The following is a 13,913-nucleotide window of genomic DNA, read 5'->3' on the forward strand; positions in this document are numbered from 1 at the left end:
AAGAAAAGGAGGGGCTGGAGAGATGGCTCCATGGTTAAGTGTGCTAATCATTCTTCCAGAGGACCCAAGTGTGGATCCCAGCACCCACAGCAGGCATAACCACCTGTGAGCCCAGCTCCAGGGGCATCTGATGCCTTTGGCCTCCTAGTGTACCAATTCTCACTTGCATGTATCACCACACAGACACACATGCATAATTAAAAAAAACAAATTAATTTTAAAAAAGATAAGAAACATCACTTACATAGAACAATGGCGCACCATCCCACACATGCTATGGGAGTGTGGAATCTGTTGTCTTCTCCCTTATTTTCCTGTACCTCTGTCTTGCCATCTCCCATCTTCCACAGCAAACCCTAGAGTCATGTCACTTCCCCTTACTAAGTGGACAAGTTTGAATCTTGAGGAACCAGCTGTGCTACCTCTAGACAGGTCCCCTGCCAAGACTGTGACCTCTACCTTGGTGCCTAGAGGCTGCCAGCCCAACTTGCCCACCCAAGGCAAAGGTTTCCATCACCTTTAGTATGCAGGAAGTCAAGGGCTGTGGCAACGTCCCGCACCACTCTGCTGGCTTCTAGCTCATTGAAGTGCTTCCGCTTCTGGATGTGTGCCAGGATGGAGCCTGGCGGGGAGCAGAGGGACAAGAAAAAATGGCTTTGTAGGCTCTGGTATGCATAACTTCTTACAGCACAAGGTTGAGGTAAGGACATGGGGCTTATTCATTGCTTAATGTCTAGCACCAACTGTGGTGCTAGGCACAGCAGGACCAGCATAATTCTGCTGAAACAGATCACCCCCATGAGGAGTTCGGATGCAGAAAAAGAATTATATACAAGGTAAAAAGATACTAAAGCTACTGGGGTTGATCTGGCTTCTGAAACCAAAAGGAACTAAAAGTGAACACACACAGGGGTGCGGGGGCTTAGAGACATTTCCTCCTCTTCCTCTGAACTCAGATCCAGATGAGAACACAGGCCTTCCAAGGGAAATTCCCATGCTCATTGTGTAAGTAAAACCCTGGGGGGAGGGGATATGAGAAGACAGAACTGCTTTTCCTCCTAAAATTCTCCTTTACATGTCATTGTTAATTTTGTTGGCAATGATTAACATTTATTAAGTATTTACTATGTGCCAAGAACTGTTCAGTCCTCCTTAAACATATTATCTCAACACAGATGCACAAAATGGACAGAACAGCTATTCCCATTTTATGAATGGGGCAATTTCATATCAAAAATGGTCAAGCAATTTGCCTAAGCTCACACACTGGCAAGTGATGGCATAGCAAGCTATGACTTTTGCCCAGTAAATTCAGCCTCAGAGTTTGTGTACACTTCCTTCCATTGGTGGTCCAACCCCTGCAGGGAGGTAAGCAGTCTTGAGCCCACTCACAACCCTTCCAACCCTACAGTCTGGCTTCAGCAGAGCCACACCTTAAGTGATATGGCTAAAGAAGACCTAGCTGTGCCCAGTATTCTTAACCTGTAATCCATACTTACTACTGGATGCCAGTATTTCTGGGCTGAAGGTGGTCCTAAATATGGTTCATGCTTATTCATTATGGCTTTTGCCCTGCTGAATAAGTCTCTGGTTTCTAAATTTATTTAAACAGCAAGGCAGAGAATACTATTCTGCATACTTCTCAGGTGTCCCTAAGCACAGTCAGTTGTCTTACTAACACCAGCAGCCAGCACTTATGGACCCCTCTGTGCCTATCAGCACAAGGCTAAGTATTTCACAAGCACTGTCTCAGTCAGTCTTCAGCAGCGCTATGAGGTAGGTGCTACCTCAGCTCTATTGTACAGATGAGAATGCCCTTTGGAAAAGGCTGATGTTTCCAAGGTCATGGTGGCTGAGAAGTGTGACTTAGGTTTAGCTTTGATAGTTTCTAAGAGCCCCTCCATGAGGTGTTTGACCGAGCTCTGCACATTCCTGTAACTTCACCTTGTGAATGTGTCCTAGGGCTGGGTGAGCAAAAGGGAGGGAATGTGTCATTTTTGCTTTCACTATGTCAGAAGAGCCACTTAAATGTACATTCCAGTGACAGCAGTGTGGTGGCAGAAAGGTATCTTCCTTCTGCCTCAAGGGTGGCATGTTCTTGTCCTCCTTGTATCCTGAGTCTGTGTTCCAAACAATGGGGCCCTCTTCTCTGTTTAGCCTCTCTAGACTTTACAATAGAAGCCAAAGCTTCCACTTCATAATTAATTTAGTTAAATAGTGAAAGTGTCAAAACAGTGGACTGATAAATTGATCACTAACAGTGTCTATATATGACTCCTATTACAATGAAAAGGCATTTATAGACTGCCCACACAGGTGACATTCTAAGCTCTGCAAAATGCTAATTATCATCCTTCCCTCCGGCCTCCCTTCTCCCAAACCAAGGGCAGTTTTTAAGTCCTTCATCCTTTTTATTAGCTTGACTCATTTTAGAAGTCTCTGGGATTCATGATGGATGATCACCACCCTGGGTCTTAATCCAAAGTCCAAACACATACTCAATGAGATATACCTCCTTGCAATTTCTCAAAGACCAAGTAAAACCGTGTGTCATCTTCAAAGAATTCAATCAGCTCCAAAATGTTCCTTAAATAGAGAAAAGGGGGGAGCATTATATGCTAATGTCCACTAATAAATATCCAATACAGTGGCTGTGGTGGGCAGAAATCAACTTGAATCAGAATGCTTATTAAGGACTCATGTTTGAGAAGCAGCCAATGGTGTTAGCAAGATTCAGGTCACCTTATCTTTCCATAATGTTTAGTCTCTGGTGCTTTCGCCAAGTCTGTGCTGTCAAACCCCAACCCTAAAACCCACTAGGTAGAGTTATAAAAAGTCCTGGTCACATTAAACTGAATAAAATCTGCAGCCGACTGGAAGCAATTGCGGCTAATAACACTGAATAGTAGGTGTGTGTCCTGGAGGCAAGCAGCAAATAATTACTTGCCCTCCCTCTTGCCCATAAATCATGGGGCAGTATTTACATTGCCTGGAGAAAATGGAAACATCTGTCAAATAGACTTGGGGCCTAACGTGGGCACCGCTAGACCCTAACTGCTAAGCGCTGCTTAATGAAACCACCACGTTCCTGGCCACCGTAGCACTTGTGGCCTTCCCCGGTGAGCACTCTCTGTCTACCCGAGTATTGCACTGCTCTGCCAACAAGGTCGTCTTGTAGCTCAGCGGGGAAGTCGCCAGCCTGGATATTGGAAGTGTTGGGGGCTTTTTCCTTTAGAAGAACGAAATAAACCTAGTCGAGTCTCTAATGCTGAACTAAGAAGCTGCAGGGCTGAAAATAAAAATCTGTCCCTCGTAAAAAAATGCTGACCACTTGGGGAGACACCAGGCTTTTACTAGTGTGAAGGCGTCCAAATAAGATGGCCAAATGGCCTAATTTGAAAGAAGATTGTAGAGGTAGTGCCTGGAGTTAAATCAACAGCGGCCTCCATCGTCCGAGCTTAATAACAAAGCCATCAATACCAGGCCACTGGCTCCCTGCTGACCCTGCCAAGGAAGGAGGGGGGACAAATCTTGGAGGTGACCCTGATTTAAAGCCACAGAGGGAGGACCACTCATTTGTAGCTGCGTAACACAGGGCTAAAGGTTACTGTGGCCCAGTTATCAAGCAGAGTGCTGGTCCGGCCTTCAGCACTGTAAGGCAGCCACTGAAAACATGGAACAGCAGTGAACAGTCTTCAACACTGTGTCGGGGTTAAAGCAGCCTAAAGATTGCTACCAGGCACTGCTCTGCTGGGCCATCTTCCAAGGCACTGGAAGAGAATGAAACCCCATTTCTTCCTCAAATAGACACTGACTGGGGGTGCTCATCTTCCTACCCATGACCTACTATCCCTTCTCTGCCCTGGACATATAGAAGTTCCATGAGCTTGTGGAGGCGCGGAGACAGCAGTGTGGAAAGAGCTGGGGGTGGTGAGAAGGGATCCCTCCTGTGGCCAAGCATTCTCCAGAGAATGGGCCACCTATATAACACACTCACTTGTTTCCTTGACACTGATACAATGTCTCCACTTCACGGAATACTCGACTCCGACTGTGCCCTGCTTGCTTTTCAATGATCTGTGGGAAGAATGGAAAGTGTCAAGTACACCACCTGACCTCAAGATCCCCAGCTAGAGTCCCTGGAAGGAGGCGAGGTCAGACACAGTCCAGATCTACTCTCCAGCAGGAGTCTGGAACGGCCTTCAGTGACACCGGGAAGCAGGACAGCAGCCCTAGGGCTTCCATGTAGTTGTCTCTGGCCATGTACACTATCGTGGCAGCTTACAGAGCTGCTGCTCTGGGGCTGGAGAGATGGCTCAGTGGTTAAGAGCACTGGCTACTCTCCTAGAGAACCCAGGTTCAATTCTCAGCTCCCACATGACAGCTCACAACTGTCTGTAACTCCAGTTCCAGGGCATCTGATGCCCTCACAGAGACAAATAAAAATCAGTAAAATATGAATCTGCTAGCTCCTGGCTGCACATGAGGGCTGGAGCAATCAGTGAGACAGCACTTTCTACTGACTCTTAATCTCAAAGGGCAGGCATGACTGTGTTGAGATGGAGAAAGGGCAAGGACGAGGGACAACAGGGTGGAGAGGAAGCAAAGACTCTGCTCAGATGCCACTCTGCAACTCCTATAGATAGAAGAAAATACTTCCTCTTCTGCTAACTTTCCTCTCTGGCAGGCTCTGTGTAAGTAATTTAGACATTCTCTGTTGGTCAGCCCTGACAACCATGCTAAAAAGATAAGGAAGGTGTCTATCTTCTGTCCTCTCCCAGTCCTCTCTCTGGCCCACTTGTGCCCAGCCTAGACAGAATCTTCAGCACCAAGGGCTTTGCTTCTCCTCCCATAGTGTGGGCAGCTCCTGCTGCCTGGCTGCATCTCCACTCGAAGCTTCTTGGCAAGTGTTGACTTCAGGAACACAAGAATCCACTCAGTAGAGGTTTGTGTGGGCTCTAGCTGACTCTGAAAAGCCCTCTGAACTATCCGGAGCCCTGAAGCATTGTAAACAGAGCCTGCAGACAGAGCTAGTCCCACTCCACAGCTCAGAAGGGAACATTCTGACCCTTCCTTCTAGCTGCTTAGCTCAACACTTCAAAAGATTCTACTTTGATGTAGCACAAACATGTGTATCCAACTGTAACTTGGGTTAGTCACACCTGTTAGGAAATCATTCTGGACCCATCTTTTGAACTATCAGTAAAGTACAGTGCTGGGGAACAGAAACCATGTTACTCTGAGCTATTCAACTACATTCATCAATCAGGAATTGAAGCACGATTACTAAAAACTAAGGGAGAAATTGGAGTTCAACCTGAAGATCCGAAAAGCAAAACAGCCAGCCATTTGCTCTTACCTCAACCTCAGTTCAAAATGGCGATCCTGCCTCCAGGAATCTTAGAATGAGACGGTGTCTGAGAGCTGTCTCCTCCTATTTTATAATCCTCTTTAGGGCTGGTATTAAAGGTGTGCACCTCTGGAATTAAAGGCATGCACCGTCCGGTTTTTTATGGCAAACTAGTATGGCTACTGGGATTAAAGGTGTGTGTTACCACTTCCTGGTCTGTAAGGCTGACCAGTGGGGCTATTTTACTCTCTGATCTTCAGGCAAGCTTTATTTATTAAAAATACAAATGAAATGCCACTACAAGAGACAACTCTCCAGCAGGCAGGCTTTCCAGCAACAGCTGACTTCTCTCTGAGGAGGTAACCAATGAATGAACTCACCACTAACTAGCCAGGGAGCAGAACATGGATAACTACTTTGAATTAGAGGCAGTGTGGACCAGATTGTTGGGACATTTCATCCCAGCTCTGCAGTCACTGTGTGAATGCTTAAAGGAAAAGCAGTAGCATGCCATGTCTTGGGAGTCATGCTGTGAGATCTGGCTTGTTTTAAATTACCTAAAATTTCCAGAGAAAACACGGATCAGATGGCCATGTTTTCCTCCTGTGACTCACTCTGGAAGAAACAGACCTGTTGTCCATCCATCTGCTCATTCATCCACCCATCCACCTATCCACCCATCCATCCACCCATCCATCCATCCATCCATCCATCCATCCATCCATCCATCCATCTATCCACCCACCCACCCACCCATCCATCCATCCATCCACATCCATCCACCCATCCACCCACCCATCCATCCACCCACCCATCAATCTATTCGTCCACCCACCTACTCATTCATTCTGTTTTTTTAGACAGAATCTCTCTATATAGCTCTGGATGACCTGGCATTTACTATGTAAATCAGGATGGAACTCAGGATGTTTTGCTTGCCTTGGCCTCCCAAGCACTGAGATTAAAGGTGTGTACCACTGCTGTGGGATAATCCTTTTGTACACTGTAAAGATTTGTCACTCATTTAATAATTTAATAAAACAATGATTGGCCAGTAGCCAGGCAGGAAGTATAGGTGGGGTGATCAGACTAGGAGAATTCTGGGAAAAGGAAAAGTAGAGTGTCACCAGCCAGACCCAGAGGAAGCAAACTGAGAATGCCTCACTGAGAAAAGGTGCCAAGTCACGTGGCTAAACATAGACAAGAATTATGGGTTAATTTAAGTTGTAAGAGCTAGTTAATAATAAGCCTGAGGCCGGGTGGTGGTGGCGCACGCCTTTAATCCCAGCACTCGGGAGGCAGAGGCAGGCGGATCTCTGAGTTAGAGGCCAGCCTGGTCTACAAGAGCTAGTTCCAGGACAGGCTCTAGAAACTACAGGGAAACCCTGTCTCGAAAAACAAAAAAAAAAAAAAAAAAAAAAAAATAACCCTGAGCTAATAGGCCAACAGTTTATAATTCATACAAGCCTCTGTGTGTTTCTTTAGGACTGAAAGGCTGCAGGACCGGGCAGGACAGAAACTTCTGTCTCCATGCCATAACACGGGGCTCCATTCAACTTAATATTTACATATGTGTGTCTATGCTTTAATCATTTTTAAGCATATTAAAAATTCTTTTTAATTTATTGCAATTTGTTTACAAAGAAGAAAGGAAGTAGCTCTTTTGTTATATGTGGAGCAATACCCCAGCCAGAAGGCTAAGCAGAGATGTTCTTCATAATCATAATCTACAGCTGGGATTGAGGAGAGCTGGTTAGAAGAGATGTTTCTTTGGATCCAGTTCAGTAGGATTGCCCCAAAGGAGGCAATGCTTAGATCGGATGGCTCAGCTGACTGTTCTAAAATAAACTTAACTGACATGCCTCCCCAGCTTCTGTAAGCCTTTCCATGGAAAACTCAGTGGTCCTCAAATAGTGTGTCTCAGAATCATGGGGACACTTTTGCAAAGATGTAGCTCCAGGTTCTCTCCTACACCGAGAAACCTGTCTCTTTGTGTTGTTGGCTCACTGGTTGATGGCTGGCCGCTGCAGTTGGCATCTGCCCTCCATCAGGGTTTTCCAACCATCCTGAGGATCACATCTGGATGGTGACATACATACACAGTGGTGGGCTAGGCCTAATTTCTAATGCATTTGGGCCAGATCATGAGCATTTCTCACACTCCAGAGGACACTGGTGCTGCTGTCCCAGAGGCCCTACTTTGAGAACCTCAGCTCTGCCTCTATCCCTTCAGTAGCCAAGGGGTTTGAAAGTGAGACATGCCAGTCATGCAGCTAATTAAAGGCAACACTGAGGCGAAGTCCACATCTCCTGCTCCAAAGCCGAGTGGTCAGTCACTTCAGATCTTAGTCCTTACTATCCTGATATCGGTCACTGCTTGTACTTTGTGGTTTATCATAATCACTTCACCAGATTTTGAGGGCAGGAACTGTAACTCTCATTTACATATAGAAACCAGGGCATCACAGGTTCAGTGAGTTGCCCGAAGTCAAGTACGTCTGTTAAAAATGACTCAGATTGCCAGGTGGTGGCGGCACATACCTTAATCCCAGCACTTGGGAGGCAGAGACAGGTGGATCTCTGTGAGTTCAAGGTCAGCCGGGTCTATAGAGCTAGCTCCAGGACAGGACCCAAAGCTATCTCAAAAAACAAACAAACAAACAAACAAAACCAAAAAACAAAACAAACAAAACAAAAACAAAACAAACCCTCCCTCTCCCCCAAAAAACCCCAAAAAAGCAGATTCAGGTAGAGCTTCTACTTCCAAAGCTGATGTCGCTTATCGCAGTAATCAGAAACAGTCTACTTTGTGACAGACAAGGATGTAAGTACATTATATATATTAACTTATTTAATCCCCATAATCCTATGCAAGTTCTATAATTTACACCCATTTACAGAAGAGGAAACCGAAGGACAGAAGGCTGAGTAACTTGTTCAAGGTCACAAAGCAATTAAGTTGAATAGCCCAGATTTGAGTCCAGTGAATGCAGGTGTGGTCACCCTCCGTCCTGTTCTTTCTGAGCTATCATGCTGCATAGTACACAATTTATTTGATGTGGGACAAGCTAGGAAAGGCAATTTGCAAAGTAGAGGTGGGGACTGTGTGGGATACTCACTTTGACAGCATATTCTTTGCCAGTCTGCAGGCTCACGGCACCCTGGACTTTGGCATGGGCTCCCTCTCCCAGCAACTCAGAGGTCAGCTTGTACACATCTAGAGGGAAACGGGAGAGAGCGACTGTCACTTGGCTTCTCTGGTCTGCTCATCCAGGCAGAAGAGGCCATGGTGCCTGCAGCCTCAGTGACAAGAACCTCCTAGCTCTCCCAGACAGCTCCCGACTCTTGACAAGACTCAACAGACACCTATTCCTCATTTTAGAGATGAGGTCAGAGGAGGGATTTCAATTCAGCACCTACTTTCTGGGCATCTGCTGTCTCAGGTAACATAATAGGGACAGAGTGAAGAACAGAATCCAGTCCCTCCCCTCTAAGGGTTGGGTCCAGTAGGGAAGACAAACATACACAGCAGCCCAGACTAGCCCAGGCCCTGCTGAGTACCATGCAGGAGCAGCACAGCAAGAGCAAGGAGTAGGGGAGGAGCAAGAAGGGGAAGTGAATGGGGAAACCCACCAGACAACCCAGGGATCCTCAAAGAAGGGTATCATTTGAATGAACAGCATTCATTCATTCATTTACTTATTCGTTAAACACCTACTATGTGCCCAGCTCTGTGCCAGGCATGGGGACGACTCTTTTTTTTCTTTTTTTTTAATATTTATTTATTTATTTATTATGCATACAATATTCTGTCTATGTGTATGTCTGCAGGCCAGAAGAGGGCATCGGACCTCATTATAGATGGTTGTGAGCCACCATGTGGTTGCTGGGAATTGAACTCAGGAAGAGCAGGCAATGCTCTTAACCGCTGAGCCATCTCTCCAGCCCCCGGGACAACTCTTTTATTCACACAAAGTGGAGGTCACCAGAAGAGCCTCAGAGGTTTCTGAAAGTCACCCACAGGAAACTAAGACACAGAGCAGGCTGTAAAGAAGGCCTTGAGGTCCCAGGTCAGAGTGGTCACGGCAGAGCAGTGACAGACCCTGGCTGGAAGAGTGTTCAGAACACCTGCCCAGGGCGCAGACAGCACAATCCTCTGAGCCTCTTCCAAAGGAAGCTGTGGCTCTACCACAGCCCTTGCTGAAACTGACCTCAGCCTCCCCTGCTCCCTTCCTCAGCCGTTCTCTTGAGGCAACCTAGTTTTAAACCTATAGCCTGAGCAGAAGACTTGATCAACATCAGGAGATTTTATCACTCTTAGTCATGAGATATCTGTGCTTGCATGTGTGACAGGAAACCTTTCTGTGCTCAACAAACAAACAAAAGACCTGATGATCTGTGGCGTCTTTTAAAGCCCCAGGGACTCTTCTCGCCCCTACTGCCCAACACATGTGTGCGTGAGCGCCCGCGCGCGCCGCACACACACACACACGCACACACACACACAGAGACACACACACGTGCGCCAGATGTGGTGGTATATGCCTTTAATCCCAGTACTTGGGAGGCAAAGGCAAATAAATCTCTATGAGTTCAAGGCCAGCCTGGTCTACACAGTGAGTTCCAGGACGACCAGGGCTACATAGAGAGACTCTATCTCAGGAAAAAAAAAAAAGAAAACAATAAACCTCTATACTAAGTGCTCTCTTGGTTCCACTACAGTCTATCCTTGCAGCTGTCTATAGGAATGGATGGCCCATGTTGACACTGTTGACTACTACCTGTAGGTGATTAAAAGGCATGCTTCTCTCCCACAGCATCCTTCAGTACTGCCCTTTACACCAGGATGTTAGGTAATAGGAGTTAAGTATCCCTGATTCATACAGTGTTTGCTATCAGAACATTCTACAAAACTATCAACTTCCTATGCGTGTGCAAGTCTAGGAAGAGGGCCCATGAGGGGAAGTTACTTCAAGTCTCACAGCGAAACCCACATAAAAGAGATATGCTATTTCTAAAAGAGGCTCCTGATCCTTCATCACTTAGTAGAAACACCCAGCGATTCACATCTTCTCATTGAATGCCCAGAGATAACCCTGGTGGCCCCAGCCTAGTGCCTTAAGCCTGGTCGTCCAAAATGTCTGATGATGTAATGTCGTGTACCCTAGATGCAATGACTTCTCGAAAGGAGCCAAGCACATGCAGCACAAGTCGCTGCAGCCTCTGGGAGGCCAGTTCCCCACTTAGAGAAGACTGCGCTGTCACTGTGGCTGCGGCCTTGGTGTTCTCGCTTCCTCTTTTCTGGTTCTTCTACCCCCAGCCTTGCAGGAACCACCAGAAGGCAGCTCACATCCAAAGAGGGGCTGGCACATGTGAGGCTCTTAGCTCTCAGATTGGCTCACACCACTCAGAGGAGGCCAGTACCTTGCCTGAGAGATTTGCCCATCCTTTCTCCCTCTTGATTGCTTCTCACTCACCCCTGTCTTGCTAATCACAAAGATGACCTGGCTCTGAGGTGAGGTGTCCTGGCATCTGGTCCTGAGGATGTCACGGATGCCCCTCCCCTCCTGCAGCCCAGACTCAGGCCCAGACCAACCTTCAAACTTTCCTGGCAGAGAGTCAGTGGCCCGGGTCTTGCGCTTCTTCTTCCTCCTCTTGTCACTATCCACGATGGGAAGGGGCTCACTGCTGCCCATGTCTGGGAGACAAGAAGGAACATGAAGGAAATTGTTGTACTGTACTGATCAAGCAGTGAGTTTACCCATAAGGAGAAAAGAAAGAGACCCAGGAGCTTTATACTGTCGGTTTTAAATATCTGTGAGGGATATTGATTTGTTTTGACCCAGGAGGCAAAACTAAAGGCAAAACCATTATAGGAGATCATTAACTGTGGGAAGGGACTCAGACAGGCAGCTAGATTAGGAGAGGCCACCACAAGCCTGCATTTGCCAAGCTCATTAACACATGGATAAAGATCTGCCACCAGCTAAACCAGAGTTCCCAAACAGAACAAGCAATCTACAAGCAAGGCCCACCTGTGATCATCAGGAAGGGAGGGTCCTTGGGGCTGGGAGCTAGGTAAGGAAGGACAGGAATAGAACCTGATGGTAAAATCAGAAGCTGAGCGCTATTTCCATGGATATGCACTGGGGGCTGTGAAAGGCCTTCTACAGACTCCGCTTTATCCTCAAAGACAACAAGAGTGGTGGGGGCAGGGCTTCACCCCAGGAGTACAGATTGGACGCCACATCATCCTCTCTTTCCCTGGTCCTTCCTTGAAAGAGTGCAGAGAGGCCCGCAGCTGACAAGTCTAAGACAGGCTGCTGGATGAGGTCACTTATTGTAAAAACATCATTATCTTGTCCTGGCAGGCACCTGGCTCCCATGCTGGCCGACACAGACATGGGACATATTGGGCAGGCAGGGTCAGGACAGAATGAAGCAGTAGGAGACTGAGAGGGGAAAGAGAAAAAGAGGAACAATGAGAGCCAATCGCAGTTTTGTTTCTAGGCCACTCTAGTAGGGGCCTTCCCCTGCTAAAGATAAATTACTTATAGAACATGTCGTGGCCCTGATCCAGAGTGGAGCCTTAATACTCTTTGCCTGCAGTTAGAAATAATAAGATTTCTCTGAAGTCTCTGGGTCTAAATCCCCACCAGGGTGATTAAACCTCTACATCCCTCTAAAATAGAGGCACTGAGAGCTGATGGGCAGAGGATGTGAGACTTTCACACCAGACTTCAATAAACATAGGCTCTGAGGGTTGGCTTTTCTTGAGAAATTTGAAATGGAATCTGGCTCTTTGCTCACTGAGGGCAAGGCCCACTCCCTCCTCCAAGGATCCGATGGAAGATTGTGTAGTGCTACTGCCCAAATGCATGCTGCTCATAGAGGCAGGCACTTGACAGCTGTTAGCAGGAAGCATGCAGAGCGCCACTTTTGGTGCCACAATCCAGAAAGCACAGCTAAGCAGCAGAGCGTCTGATGGCTCTACTTAGAGGCATCCCTCCTTCCATTTTAGGGAGGTAACAGCAGGTTTTCAATTACACTCCAGAATAGGGAAGAAAACCCACCCACCCACCCACACACACACACACACACACACACACACACACAGAGAGAGAGAGAGAGAGAGAGAGAGAGAGAGAGAGAGACAGAGACAGAGACAGAGACAGACAGAGAGAGAGGGAGGGAGAGAGAGAGAGACAGAGACAGAAACAGAGAGAGAGAGAGATGGAGGGAGGGAGAGACAGAGAGAGAGAGAGAGAGAGAGAGAGAGAGAGAGAGAGAGAGAGAGGGAGAATCCACAGAGTATCTAAAAATACTACTCCTGACGACAGCTTCAAACACAGGTTCTACCTGGGGACAACAATGCCCTATGACTCTCAAAGGATTAAATACTGCTACTGAATTAGCCACACGCATAAGGTAAATTACTAGGAAAAATGCCATCCATACGCATTTACAGGACGTTGTGAGAAATCCTTCAGAAACAAAGCACAAGGTCATTCATCTTTGAAGGTCTGGAGGAGCGGGGCAGGATGGGACAGGACGGGACACGACTGGACTATTGTCCCTCTGATGTGCAATCTAGGGTCAATGCTCGTCCCAACTATTTTCTCAACAGTGCTGCAAACCCAGAGTGGAGTGAACAGATTGCGGTTTCAGCTCCTTCACCCTCCCCTGGCCACATTCCGATTAGTGGCCTGTGGATAAACCAAACAGCCAACAGGCAGGCAGTGTGGAGAACAGCAGGAGAGCTGGCAGCGTTGTGACCCACAGGGGACTCTGGGGCATACTTACAGCTCCAGATAGAAAACCCTGTTAGCAGCGATTTATACGTGCTCTTTACCACAGCAGGGCTGTGGAGCCTCTCGTGGAAGTAGCATACCCCTGGGCAGAGCCACACATTCAATATTAGATTTTATGGCTTCACACACATAGACAGAATACCTGGTCTATTCTGCATGGATCTCAGTGGAAGACAGTACTCCAGGAGGGACAAATGGTTAAGGTTTTTCTTGCAAACAGAACTTGTTGAGGGAGAGTTGTTTTTTGAAACTAGGAAGGAAACAGTGAAATGAAAAGAAGCGTGTATAACTTACCCTGCTTTCATAGCAAGAGGTACGGGGTGGGAGAGATTGCTGGGAATGAGGTGGGCACACTCCAGTTTTAGTATGGAGATGTCCCAGCCATTGGACAAATGCATCCTCAGGGAAGCCCTACAATCACGCTGTACCTTGACCTCCCCGATTCCCCTGGTTGTAGGAATTCTTCCTGGCCATCAAAGTCGGCTCAAATGTCCTTACCCCATGCAGCTCCCCAGTAACTCCAGACGAGTTACGGTGTGTGCAATCAATCACCCTGGAAGTCAGGCATGAGACAAATGGGGTAGCACTGTGTAGAACCAGTGGCTGGTATGTCTGCCTCTGTCTCCAAGAGAAACTCCACTAGGACACTGATTTTCTCTGGCCTTGATCATTCCCTGGGTTCCTGCTGTCCTCTATGCACTGCTGTCTCTTCTGTAAGTCACAGTACAGCTTCAGCTGAGTACCGTCAATCA

The 13,913-nt window shown here is 47.2% G+C and overlaps 1 protein-coding gene across 2 annotated transcripts in view; it reads right to left on the bottom strand.

Annotated features, from left to right (window-relative positions):
- Nucleotides 1–13,913, bottom strand: part of Mknk1 (MAPK interacting serine/threonine kinase 1) — a 41,647-nt gene that overhangs the window by 12,889 nt on the left and 14,845 nt on the right. For both annotated transcript variants that reach the window (XM_038332991.1, XM_038332992.1), the window contains exons 3-7: nucleotides 10,947–11,048; nucleotides 8,470–8,567; nucleotides 3,998–4,077; nucleotides 2,513–2,586; nucleotides 518–622 (exon numbers count right to left, since the gene is read on the bottom strand). In XM_038332991.1, coding sequence (XP_038188919.1) covers nucleotides 518–622; nucleotides 2,513–2,586; nucleotides 3,998–4,077; nucleotides 8,470–8,567; nucleotides 10,947–11,046 — 457 coding nt within the window. In that variant the 5' untranslated portion in view covers nucleotides 11,047–11,048. The remainder of the gene's footprint in view (nucleotides 1–517; nucleotides 623–2,512; nucleotides 2,587–3,997; nucleotides 4,078–8,469; nucleotides 8,568–10,946; nucleotides 11,049–13,913) is intronic.

The sequence above is a fragment of the Arvicola amphibius genome, chromosome 6 (assembly GCF_903992535.2).
Source record: "Arvicola amphibius chromosome 6, mArvAmp1.2, whole genome shotgun sequence".
Taxonomy (NCBI): Eukaryota; Metazoa; Chordata; class Mammalia; order Rodentia; family Cricetidae; genus Arvicola; species Arvicola amphibius.